This window comes from Pelophylax lessonae (genome assembly GCF_965119305.1).
Source record: "Pelophylax lessonae genome assembly, chromosome: 7".
In the NCBI taxonomy this organism is placed as follows: Eukaryota; Metazoa; Chordata; class Amphibia; order Anura; family Ranidae; genus Pelophylax; species Pelophylax lessonae.
This window is the reverse complement of record NC_138774.1, coordinates 40,559,353-40,581,037: the sequence shown is the minus strand read 5'-3', so window position 1 is coordinate 40,581,037 and position 21,685 is coordinate 40,559,353. Positions and strand designations below refer to the sequence as shown.

General features: G+C 43.0%; 1 protein-coding gene across 4 annotated transcripts in view; it reads right to left on the bottom strand.

Moving 5' to 3' along the window:
- The window catches only part of LOC309559451 (class I histocompatibility antigen, F10 alpha chain-like), a 751,751-nt gene that overhangs the window by 481,136 nt on the left and 248,930 nt on the right, over positions 1 to 21,685 (bottom strand). The window contains exons 2-3 of one of the 4 annotated variants that reach the window (XM_082262720.1): positions 13,519 to 13,779; positions 4,849 to 5,127 (exon numbers count right to left, since the gene is read on the bottom strand). The exons of the other annotated variants lie outside the window; for them this stretch is intronic. Of the exons in view, the coding sequence (XP_082118846.1) occupies positions 4,849 to 5,127; positions 13,519 to 13,779 (540 nt within the window). The remainder of the gene's footprint in view (positions 1 to 4,848; positions 5,128 to 13,518; positions 13,780 to 21,685) is intronic. 4 annotated transcript variants of the gene reach the window in all.

Here is a 21,685-nt window from a genome sequence, read left to right as displayed (position 1 = left end):
AGTGTGTGTGGTTTTCATTCAGAAATTACATTCTTTTAAAAACTGAATGTTAAATGTAAGTGAAATTTTCAAAAGACATTTTTTCATTCAGTGAATGTACAAAGATTTTTCGTATGAATATTTTTGTCCTAAAATGGATACATGTATGGTCAGCTAAGGCTTGATTCACACCAATGCATTTTGCTTTTGATCCGTTTCTGCAGTGCTATTTGCACATGCGATTTTGCGGCGATTTGAGTTTTTTATGCTTTTTTTGGCCAATTTGTTGTTGGGCAAAAAAATGCATAGGTGTGAACCAGGCCTAAGATATTTAGTAGCAGCAGCGTGTTTTTTTTTTGTATCTCCTGTCATAATGGGGTTAAAAAAACTGAAATTAGCCCTTTATAGTACAAAAAGCAGATAATCGCTACTATAAGGGGTTCATTTATACTGTGAAACAGTGAAAGTAATAACATTATATATATATAAATACACCCAGAAGTAGGATATATGGGCATTTTACCTAGGAGTCAGATATGAAGCTATATGAAGGGTGGAAGGGAGATATAAATCTTTTATATTAAAGTAGTACTAAAAGCTGAGACTTATTTTCATGGATATTATAATTTAAATATAATGCACAATACTGGTAAAAGTTTACTTTAAATGTAATTATAATGCCTTCCATTACCTCCAGTCTATCAGCCTCCACCTTCTCTGGGGTCAGATGCTGATCTTCCCTGCACAGAGTCTTTCAAGTGATTTTTATTTTATTTTTTTTAAACAACAAACATGTTATACTTACCTGCTCTGTGTAAGGCTCCGTTCACATGTAGGCGTTTTGGGGCGTTTTTGGGGAGTTTTTCTGCTCTAGGATCAGCTCTCAAAACGCCCAACAAGACAAATCCTATTCATTTCAATGGCCCCTGTTCACATCTGAGCGTTTTGACGCTGTATACAAAACGCCCAACGCTCAAAAAAGTACATGAGCTTCTTTTTGGGCAGATTACAGGCGTTTTCCATTGGTATCTATTCAATCAAAAAACGCCTGTAAATCGCGGTAAAAAACGCTACGCTCAGGTGTGAATGTAGCCTAATGGTTTTGCACAGAGCAGCCCCGATTCTCCTCTTCTGGGGTCCCCCACCGACACTTATGGCTCCTCCTGCCTTCATAGTGCCCCAATAGCAAGCTGCAAAGTATAGTACAGAGTGCCCCTATAACAAGGTAAAAAACTTCTGCCTTTAGAACCACTCACTTCCTTCTCCTGCCCAGGACTACATGTCCCATGAGGCATTGCTTCTCACACATTCACAAGTTCTCAGGCACTTACTGACATGTATGGACGGTGTACTGAGCTGTATGTGTGCTGCACTGTGTATACCGACATGTATGGACGGTGTACTGAGCTGTATGTGTGCTGCACTGTGTATACTGACATGTATGGACGGTGTACTGAGCTGTATGTGTGCTGCACTGTGTATACTGACATGTATGGACGGTGTACTGAGCTGTATGTGTGCTGCACTGTGTATACTGACATGTATGGACGGTGTACTGAGCTGTATGTGTGCTGCACTGTGTATACTGACATGTATGGACGGTGTACTGAGCTGTATGTGTGCTGCACTGTGTATACTGACATGTAAGGATGGTGTACTGAGCTGTATGTGTGCTGCACTGTGTATACTGGCATGTATGGAGGGTATACTGAGCTGTATGTGTGCTGCACTGTGTATACTGACATGTATGGACGGTGTACTGGGCTGTATGTGTGCTGCACTGTGTATACTGACATGTATGGACGGTGTACTGAGCTGTATGTGTGCTGCACTGTGTATACTGACATGTAAGGATGGTGTACTGAGCTGTATGTGTGCTGCACTGTGTATACTGGCATGTATGGAGGGTATACCGAGCTGTATGTGTGCTGCACTGTGTATACTGACATGTATGGACGGTGTACTGGGCTGTATGTGTGCTGCACTGTGTATACTGACATGTATGGCTGGTGTACTGAGCTGTATGTGTGCAGCACAGTGTATGTATGGTCAGTGTACTGAGCTGTATGTGTGCTGCTCTGTGTATACTGACATGTATGGACGGTGTACTGAGCTGTATGTGTGCTGCACTGTGTATACTGACATGTATGGATGGTGTACTGAGCTGTATGTGTGCAGCACTGTGTATGTATGGTCAGTGTACTGAGCTGTATGTGTGCTGCTCTGTGTATACTGACATGTATGGACGGTGTACTGAGCTGTATGTGTGCTGCACTGTGTATACTGACATGTATGGAGGGTGTACTAAGCTGTATGTGTGCTGCACTGTGTATACTGACATGTATGGACAGTGTACTGAGCTGTATGTGTGCTGCACTGTGTATACTGACATGTATGGACGGTGTACTGAGCTGTATGTGTGCTGCACTGTGTATACTGACATGTATGGACGGTGTACTGAGCTGTATGTGTGCTGCACTGTGTATACTGACATGTATGGACGGTGTACTGAGCTGTATGTGTGCTGCACTGTGTATACTGACATGTAAGGATGGTGTACTGAGCTGTATGTGTGCTGCACTGTGTATACTGGCATGTATGGAGGGTATACTGAGCTGTATGTGTGCTGCACTGTGTATACTGACATGTATGGACGGTGTACTGGGCTGTATGTGTGCTGCACTGTGTATACTGACATGTATGGACGGTGTACTGAGCTGTATGTGTGCTGCACTGTGTATACTGACATGTAAGGATGGTGTACTGAGCTGTATGTGTGCTGCACTGTGTATACTGGCATGTATGGAGGGTATACTGAGCTGTATGTGTGCTGCACTGTGTATACTGACATGTATGGACGGTGTACTGGGCTGTATGTGTGCTGCACTGTGTATACTGACATGTATGGCTGGTGTACTGAGCTGTATGTGTGCAGCACAGTGTATGTATGGTCAGTGTACTGAGCTGTATGTGTGCTGCTCTGTGTATACTGACATGTATGGACGGTGTACTGAGCTGTATGTGTGCTGCACTGTGTATACTGACATGTATGGATGGTGTACTGAGCTGTATGTGTGCAGCACTGTGTATGTATGGTCAGTGTACTGAGCTGTATGTGTGCTGCTCTGTGTATACTGACATGTATGGACGGTGTACTGAGCTGTATGTGTGCTGCACTGTGTATACTGACATGTATGGAGGGTGTACTAAGCTGTATGTGTGCTGCACTGTGTATACTGACATGTATGGACAGTGTACTGAGCTGTATGTGTGCTGCACTGTGTATACTGACATGTATGGACGGTGTACTGAGCTGTATGTGTGCTGCACTGTGTATACTGACATGTATGGACGGTGTACTGAGCTGTATGTGTGCTGCACTGTGTATACTGACATGTATGGACGGTGTACTGAGCTGTATGTGTGCTGCACTGTGTATACTGACATGTAAGGATGGTGTACTGAGCTGTATGTGTGCTGCACTGTGTATACTGGCATGTATGGAGGGTATACTGAGCTGTATGTGTGCTGCACTGTGTATACTGACATGTATGGACGGTGTACTGGGCTGTATGTGTGCTGCACTGTGTATACTGACATGTATGGACGGTGTACTGAGCTGTATGTGTGCTGCACTGTGTATACTGACATGTAAGGATGGTGTACTGAGCTGTATGTGTGCTGCACTGTGTATACTGGCATGTATGGAGGGTATACTGAGCTGTATGTGTGCTGCACTGTGTATACTGACATGTATGGACGGTGTACTGGGCTGTATGTGTGCTGCACTGTGTATACTGACATGTATGGCTGGTGTACTGAGCTGTATGTGTGCAGCACAGTGTATGTATGGTCAGTGTACTGAGCTGTATGTGTGCTGCTCTGTGTATACTGACATGTATGGACGGTGTACTGAGCTGTATGTGTGCTGCACTGTGTATACTGACATGTATGGATGGTGTACTGAGCTGTATGTGTGCAGCACTGTGTATGTATGGTCAGTGTACTGAGCTGTATGTGTGCTGCACTGCATTTCCTGATATGTAAACAAATAATGCATTCTGTATGCAGGCCAACTAATCAGCTGACCAACTAATCGATTCTGAAAATAGCTGACAATTATTTTCATAATTGATTAGTTGTTTCGGCCCCAACACATTCCTTTATAAAGTATATCTATAGTGTACAGTGTATATACCATGTGGTGTGACTACATACAGAAGTGTGTACATAGAGCCGTATATTTACAGTGTAATAAGTATTTGTACTGTATGCAGAGTGTATATACGGGGTGAAGATATAACATATATGATGTATATAGTGCAGTGTGTATATACGGTGTGTAGATATAACATATATGATGTATATAGTGCAGTGTGTATATACGGGGTGTAGATATAACATATATGATGAATATAGTGTAGTGTGTATATACGGGGTGTAGATATAACATATATGATGTATATAGTGTAATGTGTATATACGGGGTGTAAATATAACATATATGATGTATATAGTGCAGTGTGTATATACGGGGTGTAGATATAACATATATGATGTATATAGTGTAGTGTGTATATACGGGGTGTAGATATAACATATATGATGTATATAGTGTAGTGTGTATATACGGGGTGTAAATATAACATATATGATGTATATAGTGTAGTGTGTATATACGGGGTGTAGATATAACATATATGATGTATATAGTGTAGTGTGTATATACGGGGTGTAGATATAACATATATGATGTATATAGTGTAGTGTGTATATACGGGGTGTAGATATAACATATATGATGTATATAGTGTAGTGTGTATATACGGGGTGTAGATATAACATATATGATGTATATAGTGCAGTCACCTCTCTTCTCCAGATCTTCTCTCCCATTGTTGATGTGTTTCTGTAGGAATTCTATACATTCATTCTCCAGATAATTCTTGTTTCTCTCCCCCTCTCTGACCTCCGGACTGTTCCATCTCTGTGTGGTGATCTGAGCCTCATTCATGGTCGGGATATAGATCCCTCTCTGTGTGTCCAGATACATGAGATCTCTCCCATCATATCCGTACTGCATATACCCCGCAGTGCCGCCGTCATCTCTCAGCTCACAGCCGTACATCCACTGGAAGATATGGATCCCTGCAGAGAGAAGAGGAAGATGAGATCTGGGATCAGAGGTGTGATGTGTGTAATATGTGATGATGTAGGAGGGGATGGTATATGGAGGAGATATGTATAGGGATAGATGTGTGTATACAGAGTGTACATATACAGCACAGCTCTCCTTATAATGACACGGCCAGTACTACAGATATATATCCTCCACTATGGCAGAAAACTCCGATACACATCCTCAGTATGGAGGAAGAAGAAGATCGGATCCTAGTGACACCCCAGAATGTTCTACAGAGGGGTCACCGACTCATCCCACCACTGAGGAGATGACACTCATCACTGATTGGCTGTCCTGACCCAACAAACATTTCTATTCACCAATCAGATGTGACATCTTCAGATCATCATCTCATTGGCTGCTGTTTCCCTCCATTTTCTACCAGCCAATCACACATTGTGTAGATGACCCCTCCCCCAGTGGATGTGTGGATTATGGAATAATTAGAATATCTTCCCTCATCATGGCTGCAGATTGTACAGAGAGATCATGTGACAGGAAATCCAGAAAGAGAACCGACATCTCCTCAATAATCACCTCCTGATGTCACCTGAGAGACAATACACGGCCATTGTACACCTTCCTCATCCATCTTATACTATTCATACATAGACAGTCCCAATCACAGAATGCTTCCTGTAGAAGACTGACTACAAATATCTCTGTAATCCCCCCCCCCCCCCCACAGAACAGGAATGGGAGATTCCACATTATACATCTGCTGGGGGGAGCAGTCTATGTTGTGTCATTTCTGGGGGTCCTCCATGTATAATACACACAGGAGACCTGACAGGGGACCGACATCCATACTTCTCTATGGAGGCCCCAGACAGGAAGTCAGCTGTGCATGGAGGAAATCATTCCCCTGCCTCTACAGTGGGTGTGTCCTGTGTTCACCTGGAATATTCATCTTCTGTAAGCATGTGATTGGTTGCTTATAGTACACACTGCTTCCATTTCACTTTGCTTAGTGAATCCCCTCTACTATTTGTGTAAATCAACCCAATCAAAATGTCCCATAAACAGAAGCACCAAGAGGGGTCACACACCATAACCACAATCAGAGGTCCCTGGGACCCTCAAAATGTGACATCCCAATTCCCTGGTATTGGAGGAAATGCATGTACCCTCCCACAATGCATTGCTCTGTGCATCCTATCCATAGGTCAGGTGAGAGGAGCGATGTGTATTCTCCAACTATGTCACATTAGAATTGTAATATGGATTTATCCCCGGCTGGGTCACACTTGTGTGACATGAAAGTCGCACCATTTCCAGCGTGACTTTGCTGTACCACTTCCCTGCGACTTCAACTGATAAGAAGAATTCCTCTGCGACTTTCATGGATCAGTGGTTTTTCTGACCCTCACCTCTCCTCCCTGGTCATCCTTGCTGCCTAAAAACTTTCCTCCCAAGCACATTCCATTTACACCTTAGTGTAGCAGAATCGCATGTTCCCGCTCCTATTTTTACATGTTTTTGAAGAGTAAACATGCGTCGCACGTTGGGCATCCCATTCATTTGAATGAACTGCCCAACATGCATGACAAATGCCCCAAAGTAGCTCTAGAACATTGTCAGTCATGAAGTGTCACATTTTTACAGATCGCATTTTGCACGCATCTGCTAACTCTGATTGGGGGGGCATTAATAATTAGGCCGCATTTACATCTGCATGTCACCCGCACAGAAAACGCATGCTTTACCACACATTTCAGAAATGTGCATTACACTTGTGTTTCCATGAAATGAAAGCAATTGTAATATGCGTTTCTGAAATGTGCACAAAGTGCATGGTTTTTGCGCGGGTTGCCGTGCATTTGGAAACGCAAAGATGAGAATGCAGCCTAAATGGTAACACAAGCATGACACATTTTTGAAATGCAAGGCAAAGCATGATTTTTCTTGCAGGTTGTCGTGTGTTTGGAGAAGATGCAGATGCGAATGAATGATAACGCAAGTGTGACGCAAGTTGCCACGAGTTTTTGAGACACAAAACAAAGTTCCCATTTTCTGTGTGGGTTGTCATGTGTTTGGAAATGCGCAGATGTGAATGCGGCCTAAATGGTACCGAAAACGCGGCGAACATTGTTGCACATTTTCTAAACGCACAACAAAGCGTACATTTTCTTGTGTGTTGTCATGCGTTCGGAAACACGCAGATGAAAACACAGCCTTAAATGGTAACACAGACATGATGCACATTGCTGAGTGTTATGTAAATGCTCAGCAAAGCGTACTTTTTTTGGCGCGGGTTGCCATGCGTTTGGAAATGCGCAGATACAAATGGTAATGTAGTTGTGATGTGCGTGTGGCACAATTTCAAAATACGTGGCAAAGCATGCGTTTTCCTGAGGGTTGCCGTGCGCTCAGAAAGGCACAGATGTAAACAAATGGTAATGCAGGAGTGACACATGGTTTGGAAGTGAGCGGCACAAGGCACATTTTCTATGCGGGTTACCGTGCATTTAGAAACGTGCATTTGGAATCACGCCGATGAAAACGCAGCCTAAATGACAACACAAGCTTGAGGCACATTTTTGATATGCACAGCAAAGCGTGCGTTTTCCATGATGCTCATTGCTGCATGCTTGGAAATGCGCAGATGCAAATGCAGCCTAAATGGCAATGTAAGCGCAACATGCGTTTCCACACATTTTGGAAATGCACAGCAAAGCACGTGTTTTCTGTGTGAGGTGCTGCGCTTTCAGAAACGAGCAGATGAAAATGCGTGTATTTCCAAAATGCGCAGCAATGCACACGGGTTCCTATTTAGCAGTGTTAATTTTGTCAACTAAAATGTTTTCGTTGACTAAATGAACACAATTTTAGTTGACTAAAATATGACTAAAACAATTCAGATGACTAAAATACGACTAAAAATAAAATGGCATTTTAGTCATAAGACTAGAACTAAAACTAAATTGAAAATTGACATCAAAATGAACGCTCCTCTGCTGGCCATTTCTAAATCGGCAACACAATTCCATCCAGAGCCGGTAATAATCGCACATTAAAGTTTAAACATGGATTGCACCACCGCATAAGTAAGGGGCATCTACTAAGCTGCTGAAAACTAAAAAATTAAGAAAAAGGCTTTTCTTATATTCTTCCCTAATATTTAATGTCGGTAATATATTCAGGTAATTTGTGCAATGACATCACAGCCAATGGAGTTTACAGTTTTTTGGGTTTTTTGTATTTTAAAGTTGCACTTCGGTTTGTCAAAAAACAATATTTCTGTTTGTTTATGAAACTTGGTTTTATTAATAAAGATGTTATATATCACAATGGATAAGGCCCCGTTCACACTGGGGCGATCCGACTTCCAGGGGCGACCTCCGAGGTCGCGGTGCGAGCAGCGCGCCGCGACCTCGGAGAGGCCGGCACGGACTTCATAACATTGAAGTCTATGACGGTCGCTCCGGGTCGCCCCAAAGTAGCTCCGGACCCTTTTTCTAAGTCGGAGCGACTTGTGTCGCTCCTATTAGAACGGGTCCGCAGCTTCCCTATGGAAGGCGACCTGTGAGGCGACCAGGTCGCCTCACAGGTTGCCCCAGTGTGAACGGGGACTTAGAGTCCATTCACACTGCTGCGACTTGTGAGGCGACTTGTGTGCCCTCAAGTCGCCCCAAGTCGCTTGACATAACAAAAGCAATGTTAATCAATGAGTGTCGTCTTAATTGGCACTACTGAAGTCGCTCCGACTTCAGAAAAGGGTCCGGTACTACTTTGAGGCGACTTGTATCCGACTTGTCCCATAGACTTCAATGGGAGTCGCCTCCTTATCTTAATTGAAGTGACTTGTGATCCGACTTTCCATTGAAATGGTCCAGAACCAGGAAAAAAGATCATTTTTCTTATAATTTTTAGTAGCACAGGGATATGGCTCCGCTCCACCTGGGCATTTTTGTTGCAGGCATTTATCGGGCATTTTTTGGGCGTCTTTGGAGGCAGGCATGACTTTTTTTGGATTTAGTGTCTATTTAGCAATAAATGCCTGCAACAAAAACGCCCAGGTGGAGCGGAGCCACCTCCCTGCGCTACTAAAAATTCTAAGAAAAATGATCTTTTTTTCTGGTTCTGGACATGCTACAGAGCTGAAACTTCACAGGTACACTTTTTATACCCCCCAGACACCAAATCTAAAGAAATCTCATTTTTTTGTTTTTTCAATAATTGGCTCTCTATCAAAAACGACAATTTTTAAGAACTTTTTTTTGTGTGATTGAGCATGACCCAGAACCATCATATTCTGATTGGCCAAATACAAAGTCGTACAAAGTCGTCTATCATACAAGTCGCGCTGAATACGCGCAAAGTAGCGCTGAAGTCGGGCTGAAAGTCGCGCTAACAAGTCGCCCCTTATAAGGCGACTTAGAGGTCGCGGCAGTGTGAACCGGCTCTAAATCTGTGTCTGTAGTGCGTGTTCAAACCTTATAATAACATATTATTAGATTTTTACTCCAGGAGTATACAATTCTTTTGGAAATGCTAGAGAAATGTTTAAATAATGGATTACAATTAACCTAAACCTATTGGATTTGTAGTTGACTAAAATGTATGAGATTTTAGTCAACTAAAATATGACTAAAACTAAAACAATTCAGATGACTAAAATATGACTAAAACTAAAATGGCATTTTAGTCAAAAGACTCTAACTAAAACTAAATTGAAATTTGATGCCAAAATTAACACTGCTATTTAGACTGCGTTTGCATCTGCGTATTTCTGAATGTGCGGCACCCCGTACAGAAAACGTGGATTGCAATTAAGGTTGTGTTCGCAGCTGCGTGTTTCTTAATGCATGTCGTGCGTTTACTGTGTGGGTTGCCATGCGTCTGGAAACACACCGATGTGAACACAGCCTAAATGACAAAGCAATGTCTGCTTGCCGCGCATTTCTTAAAAATGAGGCAAATCGCACGTGTTCTGTGCAGGTTGCGGCACGTTCAGAAATGCACAGATGTGAATTCAGGCTAATTGTTACTGACACCCCAATCATGGTTAGCAGACGCATGTTCTGCTGTGTAACAAAATGTGCTACAAACAATCCCAAATGTGTGACACTTCACAACCAAAATGCTTCTTGAGCTACTTTGGGGCGTTTGTTCTGTCCAGGGCTGTCCATTTAAGTGAACGGGTTGCTCTATGTGCGATGGGTTTTTAGGCGTGAAAAAAAAACACATATAAATGCGAGCAGGAAGATGCGTTTCTGCTATGCTCAGGTGTGATTGAGATTTAGGCAGCAAGGATGACCAGGGAGGAGAGGGGAGGGTTAAAAAAAAAAAAAAAAAGATCCTCCAAAATGCCATTCTTATCTATACTGATGCGACTTCTGTGAGATAACATAAAAGTCTATGGGGCCAGATCGCATTGAAAGTCGTACAAAAGTAGTGCAGGAACATTTTTTTTGTTACTGCGACTTGAATTGTGGCAATTAAGATCCTCTGATTGAAATACATGGAATGCGACTTGTCATGCGACTTTGAAGTACAAAGTCGCACGACAAATTGCATTGATGTGAACCGGGACTTAGAGTGTGTGGCCCCCTGAGAGCCAGGCTGATAAGGCTGTGATATGTACTGGCACCTCATCATACCTTCATCTAATTAAAGTGTATTTATAGATGAAACTATTTTAGTCTTTAGATGGAGTAGGGAAGGGTTACACCCCCATTAGGGGATTTTTGCTGTCTCGGTCATTGTAATATTTCCCCTCACTTTCTGATTGGCTGATAATGATTACCGGGACTAATACAGAGGAGAACAGAAACTGATCACAACTGTTATTGCAGCACTGAGCGCGTTTCACCCCTTAACCACTTAAGCCCCAGCCCTATTTCGGACACTTTTTGTTCACACGTTAAAACCAGTATTTTTTCCTAGAAAACTACTTAGAACCCCCAAACATTATATATATTATTTTAGCAAAGACTCTGGAGAATAAAATTTCGGTCATTGCAAAATTTTTTGTCACGCGGTATTTGCGCAGCGGTCTTTAAAGCGCCATTTTTTTGGAAAAATTTTGAAAAATCACATTTCACTGCATTTAAAAAATACTAAACAGTAAAGTTAGCCCATTTTTTTTGTATATTGTGAAACAAGATGTCACGCTGAGTAAATAGATACCCAACATGTTACGGTTTAAAATTGCGCCCCCCTGTGGCATGGCGACAAACTACGGTCAATAGAGATCTCAATCTGCGACGATTTAAATTTATTTAACGGTTACCAGTTTAGAGTTAGAGTGTAGTTCTTTTTTTTAAATTATTGCTCACGCTCTGGCGATCGCGGCGATACCTCACATGTGTGGTTTGAACAGCGATTTTATTTGCGGCTCGACTTGGGTATACGTTTTTTTTGTGCGCGAGCTAACGGTGACGGGGCGGCTAAATTTTTTTTTTTCCCATTTATTTTATTTATTTTTTTAACTTTATTACAGTTTAAAAATAAAAAATAAAAATATGATCACTTTTATTGCTGTCACAAGCAATGTAAACATCCCTTGTGACAGCAATATGTGTGACAGGTACACTTTATGGAGGGATCGAGGGTCTAAAAGACCCCAGACCCCTCCACTACACTTCCCTGTATGCAAAACGCCAAAAACTGCGTTTTTGCATATAGCCGATTTTCAAATTTGCCGCCTTTTGCAGCACAGTAACCTGGAAGTGACGTCATGGACGCCGCCTCCGGGTTACGTCAACAGAGACCCGATCGATGCCGTTTCCGGCATTCATCGGGACTCCATCCAGCCGGCGGACGCGCCGGCTGGGTGCTCGGGGCACCCGGTGGGACGGGAGCCCCGAGCAAAGCCACGGAAGGCGGCGGGAGGGGGGGGGACGTCCCCTCCCGCCCCCCCGGGTACCGATCGAGCGGCTCCCGAGCCGCATCGGTCGGTACCAACGGAAAACCAACCATCGGCTTCAAACCACGGTACCGGGATGGTGTCTCTAGCTAGAGGCATCATCCCGGTACACTACCGCAAAGTTTACCGACGTAGCCCTACGTTAGTATGCGGTAAGTGGTTAACTGTCATCATGATGATCCTGTACTGCATTACATCTGTATGGCTGTCAAAGGGTTAAATAAGACACACAGCCTGTACTGAGAGAAGTCTGCTGCCTCCCATTGCTGACATTCTCCTAGAACTGTTGGCTGGTTTTCCTTTGTCACTAATACTCTGATTCACTCACATGGGAAAAAGCATGCAGCAAGTGAAGTCACAGCGAAGTCTTGAAGTGTAAGTCAGCCAAAAATGTTTTTTCTAGTTTTTTGAGAGAGTGAAGAAGGATTACAACTCCTGCAGAGTTTTTATTGCTCCCCGGGGCTCCATTAGAGAGAATTCGGCTCATTTCCTGTCCTGATGACAACCAAAACAGGAAGTGAGGAAAACTCTGCGACAGACAAAGACAGAATGAAATATCTGACATGAGTTCTATCCTTCCTCTACTCTAATAATAAAATCATACTTATCTATAACTGTGCTGCTGTAAGAGATTTCCCTGACTTCTGGTTTGGTAAAATGTAGTCAGTAGGACAGGAAGTGAGAGTAAAAACCTGGCAGGGGTACTTACCTTTCCACACCTTATTCAAAACTAAGAAAAAAAGCTTTGACTGGACTTACACTTTAATCTAGCTTCTTGTTCTGGGGTCATGACCCCAAATATATGGAAAGCAATGACTGAGGATGAGAGGCGGGCAGATAGGGAGCGGAGTATAGGCCTCATCCACACTGGATGTTAGCAAAACGCCATAGAAAGCTGTAGAAGGAGTTTGTCAGCTTTTTTGCAGAAGCGTTTTTTAGTAAAACTAAATTCCCACAAAAGCTTACGGCTCAAAAATGCTGATAAACGCAGAATAGTCGCATTTTTCAGCGTTTTTAAGCTTCTATCAGAGTTAGAGCGTTTTTACAGCTGAAAATCTCCTCTCAGATCCCAATAATTCTGGGATTTTTCCAGCCAGAAAACCCCCCTGCCAAAAACTGCTGATAAGAGGCTGTGTGTGCATGGAGACATAGGAGAACATGGGGGGAGATTCCTGGCTGCAGGAAGAAACGTCTGACACCAAAAACATTCGCTGTAAAATCGTCCCGTGTGCATGAGGCCTTAGAGGTCAGCTATGGCGCCTCCATATCTCTCTCACTCCAGGATTCCTAGAAGAAGTCGTTGTGTATATTTTATAGATGTGATGAGAATTCTGATCAGATGAGGGAGGAATTTATTCATCAAGCTGTGATCTTCTATAAATCTGTCTCATAGAATGTCTCATCTCTCCCCTCCCCCCCCCTCTATCCTGTCTGCAGAGTTTGTATTCCGTGTAATAAAGAAATAGAAATGTAAGAATTGTCTCACCTCCAGTCTGGTTGTATCGCTTCATCAATGTCTGTACATTGTGTTTGTAAACAGGCTCAGTGTTCCGACCTATTTGTGTGTTCCTCTCCCAGTATTCAGGTCCCAGTTTCTTCATCCACTCAGTCTTGGGAAGACGCTGCCGGGTGTCACTGTTATAATTTGTTATCTCCCGATCATCCACATATCCAACCTCAGAGTACACAGGGAGTCCGGATCCCGGAGAGGAGACTCCGGTGTTATAATATCGCAGAGTGTGACTGTCTGATAGAGAGACATACAGACGGTTATATATACATCCTCTACACATCACACACTATAATGCTGGGAATACATTAATAATACCTGGCAGCCCCCCTCCCCCGAATAGATCAAGACAATATTTTCACGAAAAATACACTAAAATCATTATTAGTGGACACAAACATACTAACAGAGAACTTGTGTGAATTATCCCATTTTAACTGTTCTTTTACATTTAGAAAAAAGAAAAAAAAAATTAAAATGATTTCTTACAGTGTTTATTTTTTTTTTTTACAATGTGTTATTTTTTACAGGACAGGGAAGCCTGCAGTGCTGTAGGAGGGAGGGTGGCACAGTGAAAGGGGGGCACACGGGGGGATCAGACACAGGCAGAGCAGGGAGGGGGATCAGTATGGGAGAAGCAATTACAGGAACGATGCCCTGTGTCTGTGTCTCTCCCCGCAGCAGCTGAAAGCTGGCAGGAGGGGGAGAAACTGGCTTTTAGGTGCTGCAGAGAGCCACACAGGGCTTCCTTCTGTAATTGCCCCGCCTCCCAACCACACCAATTCCCCGTCCTGTTGGGGCCCCCCTGTGTGCCTGGGCCCCCTACAGAAAGACTGTTGGCCCCCCCTATCAGCGGCTCTGTTTATGAGTGTGCAGATGGTTGCGCACAGAGCTTGCAATCATGGAGGGACAATTTATGATTATAAATGGTGTGATTGCATGCAATAACTCCCAACATCTGAATGTAATAGGAGAAGAATAATGGTGAGTAGATGGTGGCGGGGAGCGGAGGGGATTGAAGTGATCGTTTCTCAGCCCTGTGTGATGAAATCCCGGCTTCCCTTTAGCGCTGAATTCACACTTCTGCATTACCTTGCGGTGTGGTAATGGGGGATACAATGCACATTGTCATCCATGTAAGGCCGTCCATTCACTATAAATGATCGGCCAATTCACTGTGACAGATAATAAATACATGTGACCCCATGTTAGCAATGCAGCCCCCACAATGTACAGTGAGTGCGGTGCAGTAAATTGCGCTCTGTTTTAGGCCTGGATCACACTTGTGTAATTTCACATCCAACCTAAATCACACAGAATTGCATGACAATGGAAATCATTCACATCAATGCAACTCTGTGTGGTGCGATTTTGTAAAAGGTTCTTGTACTACTTTGGTGTGAATAACAGCACATTTTTGCCCCATTCAATATGCAAATCACATCCAAAACACAAGCAAATTGCAATCCACTGAAATCGGATGAAAATCAGATTGCAGTAGTGTGACCCGAGCCTTACAGTGCGGATTTTATTCTTTATTTTGTTTGCAACAACATGTAAAATACAGGAATACAGAAGAGCACTAAGAGCCGATTCACATAGGGGCGACCCGACTTGCCAGGGCGACCTGTGAAGTCGCGGTGCACAGTGCGCACCGCGACCTCGGAGCGACATGCACGGACTTCATATCATTGAAGTCAATGCAGGTCGCTCCAGGTCACCCCAAAGTAGTACAGGACCCTTTTTCTAAGTCGGAGCGACTTGTGTCACCCCTATTAGAATGGGTCCTGTGCTAATCTATGGCAGGCGACCCACGGCGACTTGTCAGGTGACCAAGTCGCCCCAGTGTGAACCGGCTCTAAAACATAAAGAGGAGTTATAAAATGTCTCATTTCTGTAAGGGTGAATTCACACATGTACAATGCTAAATCGCAGAGCAACCAGAGTGATTCAATGTTCTGCCCGCGCTGCATTGCCAACTGGTTAGTGTGGTGCATGATTCAGCGCAGCACACTGTCCCGTTCATTTAATCACTTGCTGACCAGCAGATATACTGCGGCAGGCTGGCTCAGCTGCGCAGTTCGCGGGACTGCTCCTGGGGGCGCACTCACGCCATCATTAGGCAGCAGGGAAGCCGATCCACAGATCCAGCGGCCGCAATTGCCGCTGGGCACCCGCGATCGCGTCCCATGGAGAGAGAACGACAGTCTGCTGATGTAAACAAAGCAGATCGTTGTTCTCTCTGGAATGAACACAGAGTGACGGTGATCCTCCTATTTAGGATCACAGGTCCCTGTGTTGATTCCACAAGCCTATCCCCCTCACAGTTAGAAAAGACCCCCTAGGCATACACTTAACCCTTTGATCGCCCCTGTGTTAACCTCTTCCCTGCCAGTGTCATTAGTACAGTAAAGGTGCATATTTTTAGCACTGATTACTGTATTAATGTCACTGGTACTCCCAAAAGTGTCAAAAATGTCAGTTAGGGGTCCGATCTGTCCGCCACAATGTCGCAGTCCCATTAAAAATCACAGATCACCGCCATTACTAGTAAAAAATAAACAAATAAATAAAAATGACATTAATCTTTTCACTAGTTTGTAGACACGATAACTTTTGCGCAAACCAATCAAAATACGCTTATTGGGATTTTTTTAAATAAAAATATGTAGCAGAATACAAATTGGCCTAAAATGATGAAAAAATTTAATTTTAAATTTTTTTGGGAATGTTATATAGCAAAAAGTGAAAAATATTGTTTTTTACAGGATTGAAAAAACAAAAAACAAAATCGCACAGGTGATCAAATACCACCAAAAGAAAGCTATTTGCGGGGAAAAAAGGACATCAATTTTATTTGGGTACAGCATCGCACAACCGCAAAATTTCCCATTAAAGTAACGCAGTGCCGAATGGCAAAAAATGGCCTGGTCATTAAGGGGGTAAAACCTTCCGGTCCAGAAGTAACTGTTAAAGTGTACAAAATATACACTTCACTCTCTGCAATGACCGAATCCTCCCCCACCCGCTGCCCAGGTGCATAAGGGGAGGGAGGATCTATACTGATGGGGGTTTGTACTAAGGGAGGGGGTTCTATACTGAGAGGGACTATATTTGGTGGAGGGGGTCTATATTGAGGAAAGGCCTGTATTGAGAGGGGGGGACTATACTTGGGGGGGGTGGTCTGTACTGACAGAGGGGATCTACACTAAGTGGAGGGGGGTCTGTACTGAGGGGGGGTCTAGAGCTGCATGGTTAATCATGAAAAAATTGTGATCTCGTTTCACCACCCCCCCCCCCCCCCCCTTTCACGATCTTAAAACGACATGTCCTCAATTCTTACAGAGCTGTTCTCTGCTCACTCCCAGCTGTCAAAAAATAAAAAAGAGCCTCCAGCAAATGATTATCAACATTGTTAAAGCGGTAGTATACTCCACTTTTTACCTTTTACCTACAGGTAAGCCCATAATAAGGCCTAGAATAAGACTTACCTGTAGGAATAATTAATATCTCCTAAACCTGCACAGTTTAAGAGATATTCGTCCTGCATGCAGCCGCTGAAACCAGTGGCGCATGTTCTCTGAAGTTCCGGTGGACCTTCAGAGCTCTTTGCCGGATCCTTGCTGGAAAGTAACTCCCGCATGCATGTGGGGGAGTGACGTCATCGCGGCTCCGGCCACTCAGCGCCGGAGCCGCCGAACCCGGAAGAGATGTTGAGGGAACATGACGGCTCCCTCAGCGGTGATCGGGTGACCATGTCGGGGCTTCGTTTTAACCACTTCCGCCCTGCCAACCGTACATTTACTGCGGCACTCTGCCACTGCTGGGCAAAGCGACGTAGCCCTACGTCGCTCGCTCAGGAGACTGTAGGAAGCGAGCGTGCGCCACCGGCAGCGCGCTCCCGCCCCTGCTCATTACCTTGGGAGCCAGGTAGTGTGACCAGCGGCTCCGATGGCCGCCGGCCACTCGCGATCTCCCGCAGTAGTGAGAGAAGGACAGACGGCTGATGTAAACACAGCCGTCTGTCATTCTCCCTGAAGTAATGACAGAGGCTATGCGATCCTGCTATTACTTGTGAAGTAATCCTGCTGATTACTTCACAAGCCACGCCCCTCTACAGTTAGAATCACGCCCCTAGGGTCACACCCCTAGGCCCCGCATGTAGATTAGGGGGCCGGAGGCATGGATGGGGGGGCGGCGCCCCTTTGCCCAATATGACCAGCCGCCACTGCTGCACCGGGTGACACCAACCCTAGTGATGCCACTGAGTGTCCACACTATGACTTGTCCTGTACAAGGGATGAGATCACATCTTCTACTATAATAAAAACGATAGAAAGATAAATGATGGCTGAGAATACATTCCACATTCTATAGAAGATTGGGGCCCATTCACACCAGCAGCCTAACGCAGCATTACTCAGCACAGTCCCAACACAAGGACAAGGAGATTTGCCCCAAATCCTATTTCTTCATCTCCCAGGAAAGTATTATGTCGGTGTGCAATGAGAATAATGGGACATGTTGTATTTCTGCACAGCACATTTTATCATTCTATTACACATCATAGCCTGCTGCAGGGCACAACAATAACATGGAAGGGAAATAGAAAAGAAAAATGAAAGCACTGCAATGGGTGTTGGAAATATTTTGCAGCACATTAAAAAATGCACAAGAACCAATCACAAGTGGCGGGATCACCAGATATTTCTGAGCAAAAGAAGAAAAGAATAAATAACCGGCTGCAGTGATCACTAATAACATGAAGACACAGACACATAGGGCTGATATGAATTTTGGGGGTAACATACACTTTAAAATTGAGGTTAAAGCAGAGCTCTATAGGAACATTTTTTTTTTTTTTTATGTTTGGTTGGAGTCAGGAAGGGTTAGAATGTCAGTCGGGTTTTATTGTTGGCTGTAACTTTAACTACTTCCAGCCCAATCCTGACATTTCTCTCCTACATGTATTAATCAGGATTTTTTATTTATTTTTTGCTAGAAAATTACTCAGAACTCCCAAACATGATATATTTTTAAGCAGAGGCCCTAGAGAATAAAATGGAGCAGTGGTTACCAGTTTAGAGTTACACAGCAGGCCTAGCTGTAGAATTATTCTTCTCACTATAACGCTCGTGGTGATTCCTCATGTGTGCTGCGAACACCGTTTACATATGTGTGCATGACCTACGTATGTGTTCACTTCTGTGTGTGACCAGGGGGGGGGGGGCACTTTAACATTTTTATTTATTTTGTTACACTGTCCCTTTATTTTTTTTATCACTTTTATTCCTATCACAAGAAACATACACATCCCTTGTGATAGAAATAAGACATGACAGATCCTCTTTATGGAGAGATCTGGGGTCTATAAGAATGCCGGTGTCTTGTCGGATAATGCCTCTGTCGTGTCGAGGAATGCCCTCCGTCGGATAATGCCCGGGTCGGACTGCGCATGCTCCGTAAGTGACGTCACCCTGTCAGAACAGCTGATCGGCTGGGGTTGGCGCGTGCGCAGTCCGTCGGGGGCACAATCCGACGAGAGACAGAGCGGGGAAGAATCTAATGTCAGATTCTGACTCGCTCTGTAGCGCGTGCGCAGTCCGTTGGGGGCATTTCTCGACGAGAGACAGAGCGGGGAAGAATCTAATGTCAGATTCTAACTCGCTCTGTACGATGATTACACATATGAAGATTCTAACTCGCTATATGTAACTAATATATATATATATATATATATATATATATATAGTTATATATATATATATATATATATATATATATATATATATATATATAGTATATATATATATATATATATAGTGTGTGTGTATATATATATATATATATATATATATAGTATATTATATATATATATATATTATAGTAGTATAGTATATTATATAGTATATTATAGTATATATAGTGTATATATATATATATACACTATACTATATATATACTATACATATACTATATATAGTATATTATATTATATATATTATAGTAGTATAGTATATTATAGTATATATATATATATATATATATATATATATATATAGTATGTATATATATATATATATATATATATATATATATATATATATATATATATATATATATATAGTGTATATATATACTATATATATATATATATATATATATATATATATATATATATATATATATATATATATATATATATAGTTACTATATATAGCTATATATAACTCATTAAAGGGGCACCCTGAAATACTATGATCAGTACTCATATAGTATATTATAGTATATATATATAGTATAGTATATTTATATATATATATATATATATATATATATATATAGCATATATATATATATATATATATATATATATACTATATATAGTATGTGTATATATATATATATATATATATATATATATATATATATATATATATATATATATATATATATATATATATATATATATATATATATATATATATATATATATATATATAGAGTATATATATATAGTATATATATATATATATATAGATAGTTACTATATATATATATAACTATATATAACTCATATGGCACACATTAAAGGGGCACTCTGAAATACTATGATCAGTACTCATATGGGACACATTAAAGGGGCACCCTGAAATACTACGATCAGTACTCATATGGGACACATTAAAGGGGCACTCTGAAATACTAAAGGGGCACGCTGACTGCAATAATAAAAGGGCACTCTGACCGTGGGTCATAAAGGAGCTATGTGACTGGGACACATAACGGGGCACTCTGATAGGGACACTGATGTAAAGGAGGACTCTAACGGGGACACTGGATGTAAAGGGGGACTCTGACGGGGACACTGATGTAAAGGGGAACTCTGACGGGGACACTGATGTAAAGGGGGACTCTGACTGGGACACTGATGTAAAGGGGGACTTTGATAGGGAAGCACTAGATGTAAAGGAGGACTCTGACAGGGACACACTGGATGTAAAGGAGGACTCTGACAGGGACACACTGGATGTAAAGGAGGACTCTGACAGGGACACACTGGATGTAAAGGAGGACTCTGACGGAGGCACCGACACAGGCCAAATTACGGCGGGGGGACATGAACTGCATGACGGCGGGGACACAGGGTGGAAGACGGCAGGGACAGGGGCTGAATGACGGCGGGGAAAGAGGCTGAATGACAGGGGGATACAGGCTGCATGATGAGGGACACACTGATGAGGCACAAATGAGGAGGCACTCATTGGCATGATTTAGACACAGATGGGCATGAGACACAGGTGGGCATAAATAGGGCAGAGATGGGCATGGATGAGGCAGAGATGGGCATGGATGAGGTAGGGGCGGTGCCCATCGGTGTGTACAGCGTGCGAAGAGAGAGCTAAACCAGACATGCAGCGTTCTGTTGACAAATGATCGCTCTGTCATTGGATGGAGCGATCACATGGTAAATGGCCCCTGTCGTTGGCCCTTTAACACAATCCGTGGGAAGCGCGATTCGGATGTCTCTGTACGCCCTCCCAGAATAGGCCGACCACGCTGTAGCCATCATTGGGCTATGCCCTGGTCGACAAGTAGTTAATCCCCATAGTCTTAGCTATCCGATATTACCCGTAAAGCGGGCTTTGCATTACTTATGTTCTGCAATATTTGGCCAAACTCGATCACAATGCCAGTCTCTGTGAAAATTAGGCATTGCCCCCAAAAAATGTGTGTGGCTACTGGAGGTCCTCTAGTATAAGTTTGCCAAGTATGGTGCCCTGAACCCCCGTGGTTTGGGCTCTACATTTATAGAAGCTTGGCCTGCTATGTTAATCTATGGCAGAGTCTTAGTCTGGAAATTTGAGGGGCTACAGCTAGGACCCCAAATGAGTCCGGGGGCCATATTTGGCACAGAGGTAGGGGGGGTCCTTCCTTTACCACCCCAAACATTTTGGGGTTTGTTAGCTCAAAATTTCCTGATCAACTTTTTCTAGGGCCCCTTGAGAGTATGTGGCCCCCGGGCCATACGGCACAGCAGGGAGTGCTGGATACCATTGGACTATTCTGCGGTGGTCAGCTAAAGTCTACCCCAATGCAGGTCCCTGTGAAAATAAAGCATTGGCCCCAAACAAATGTATGT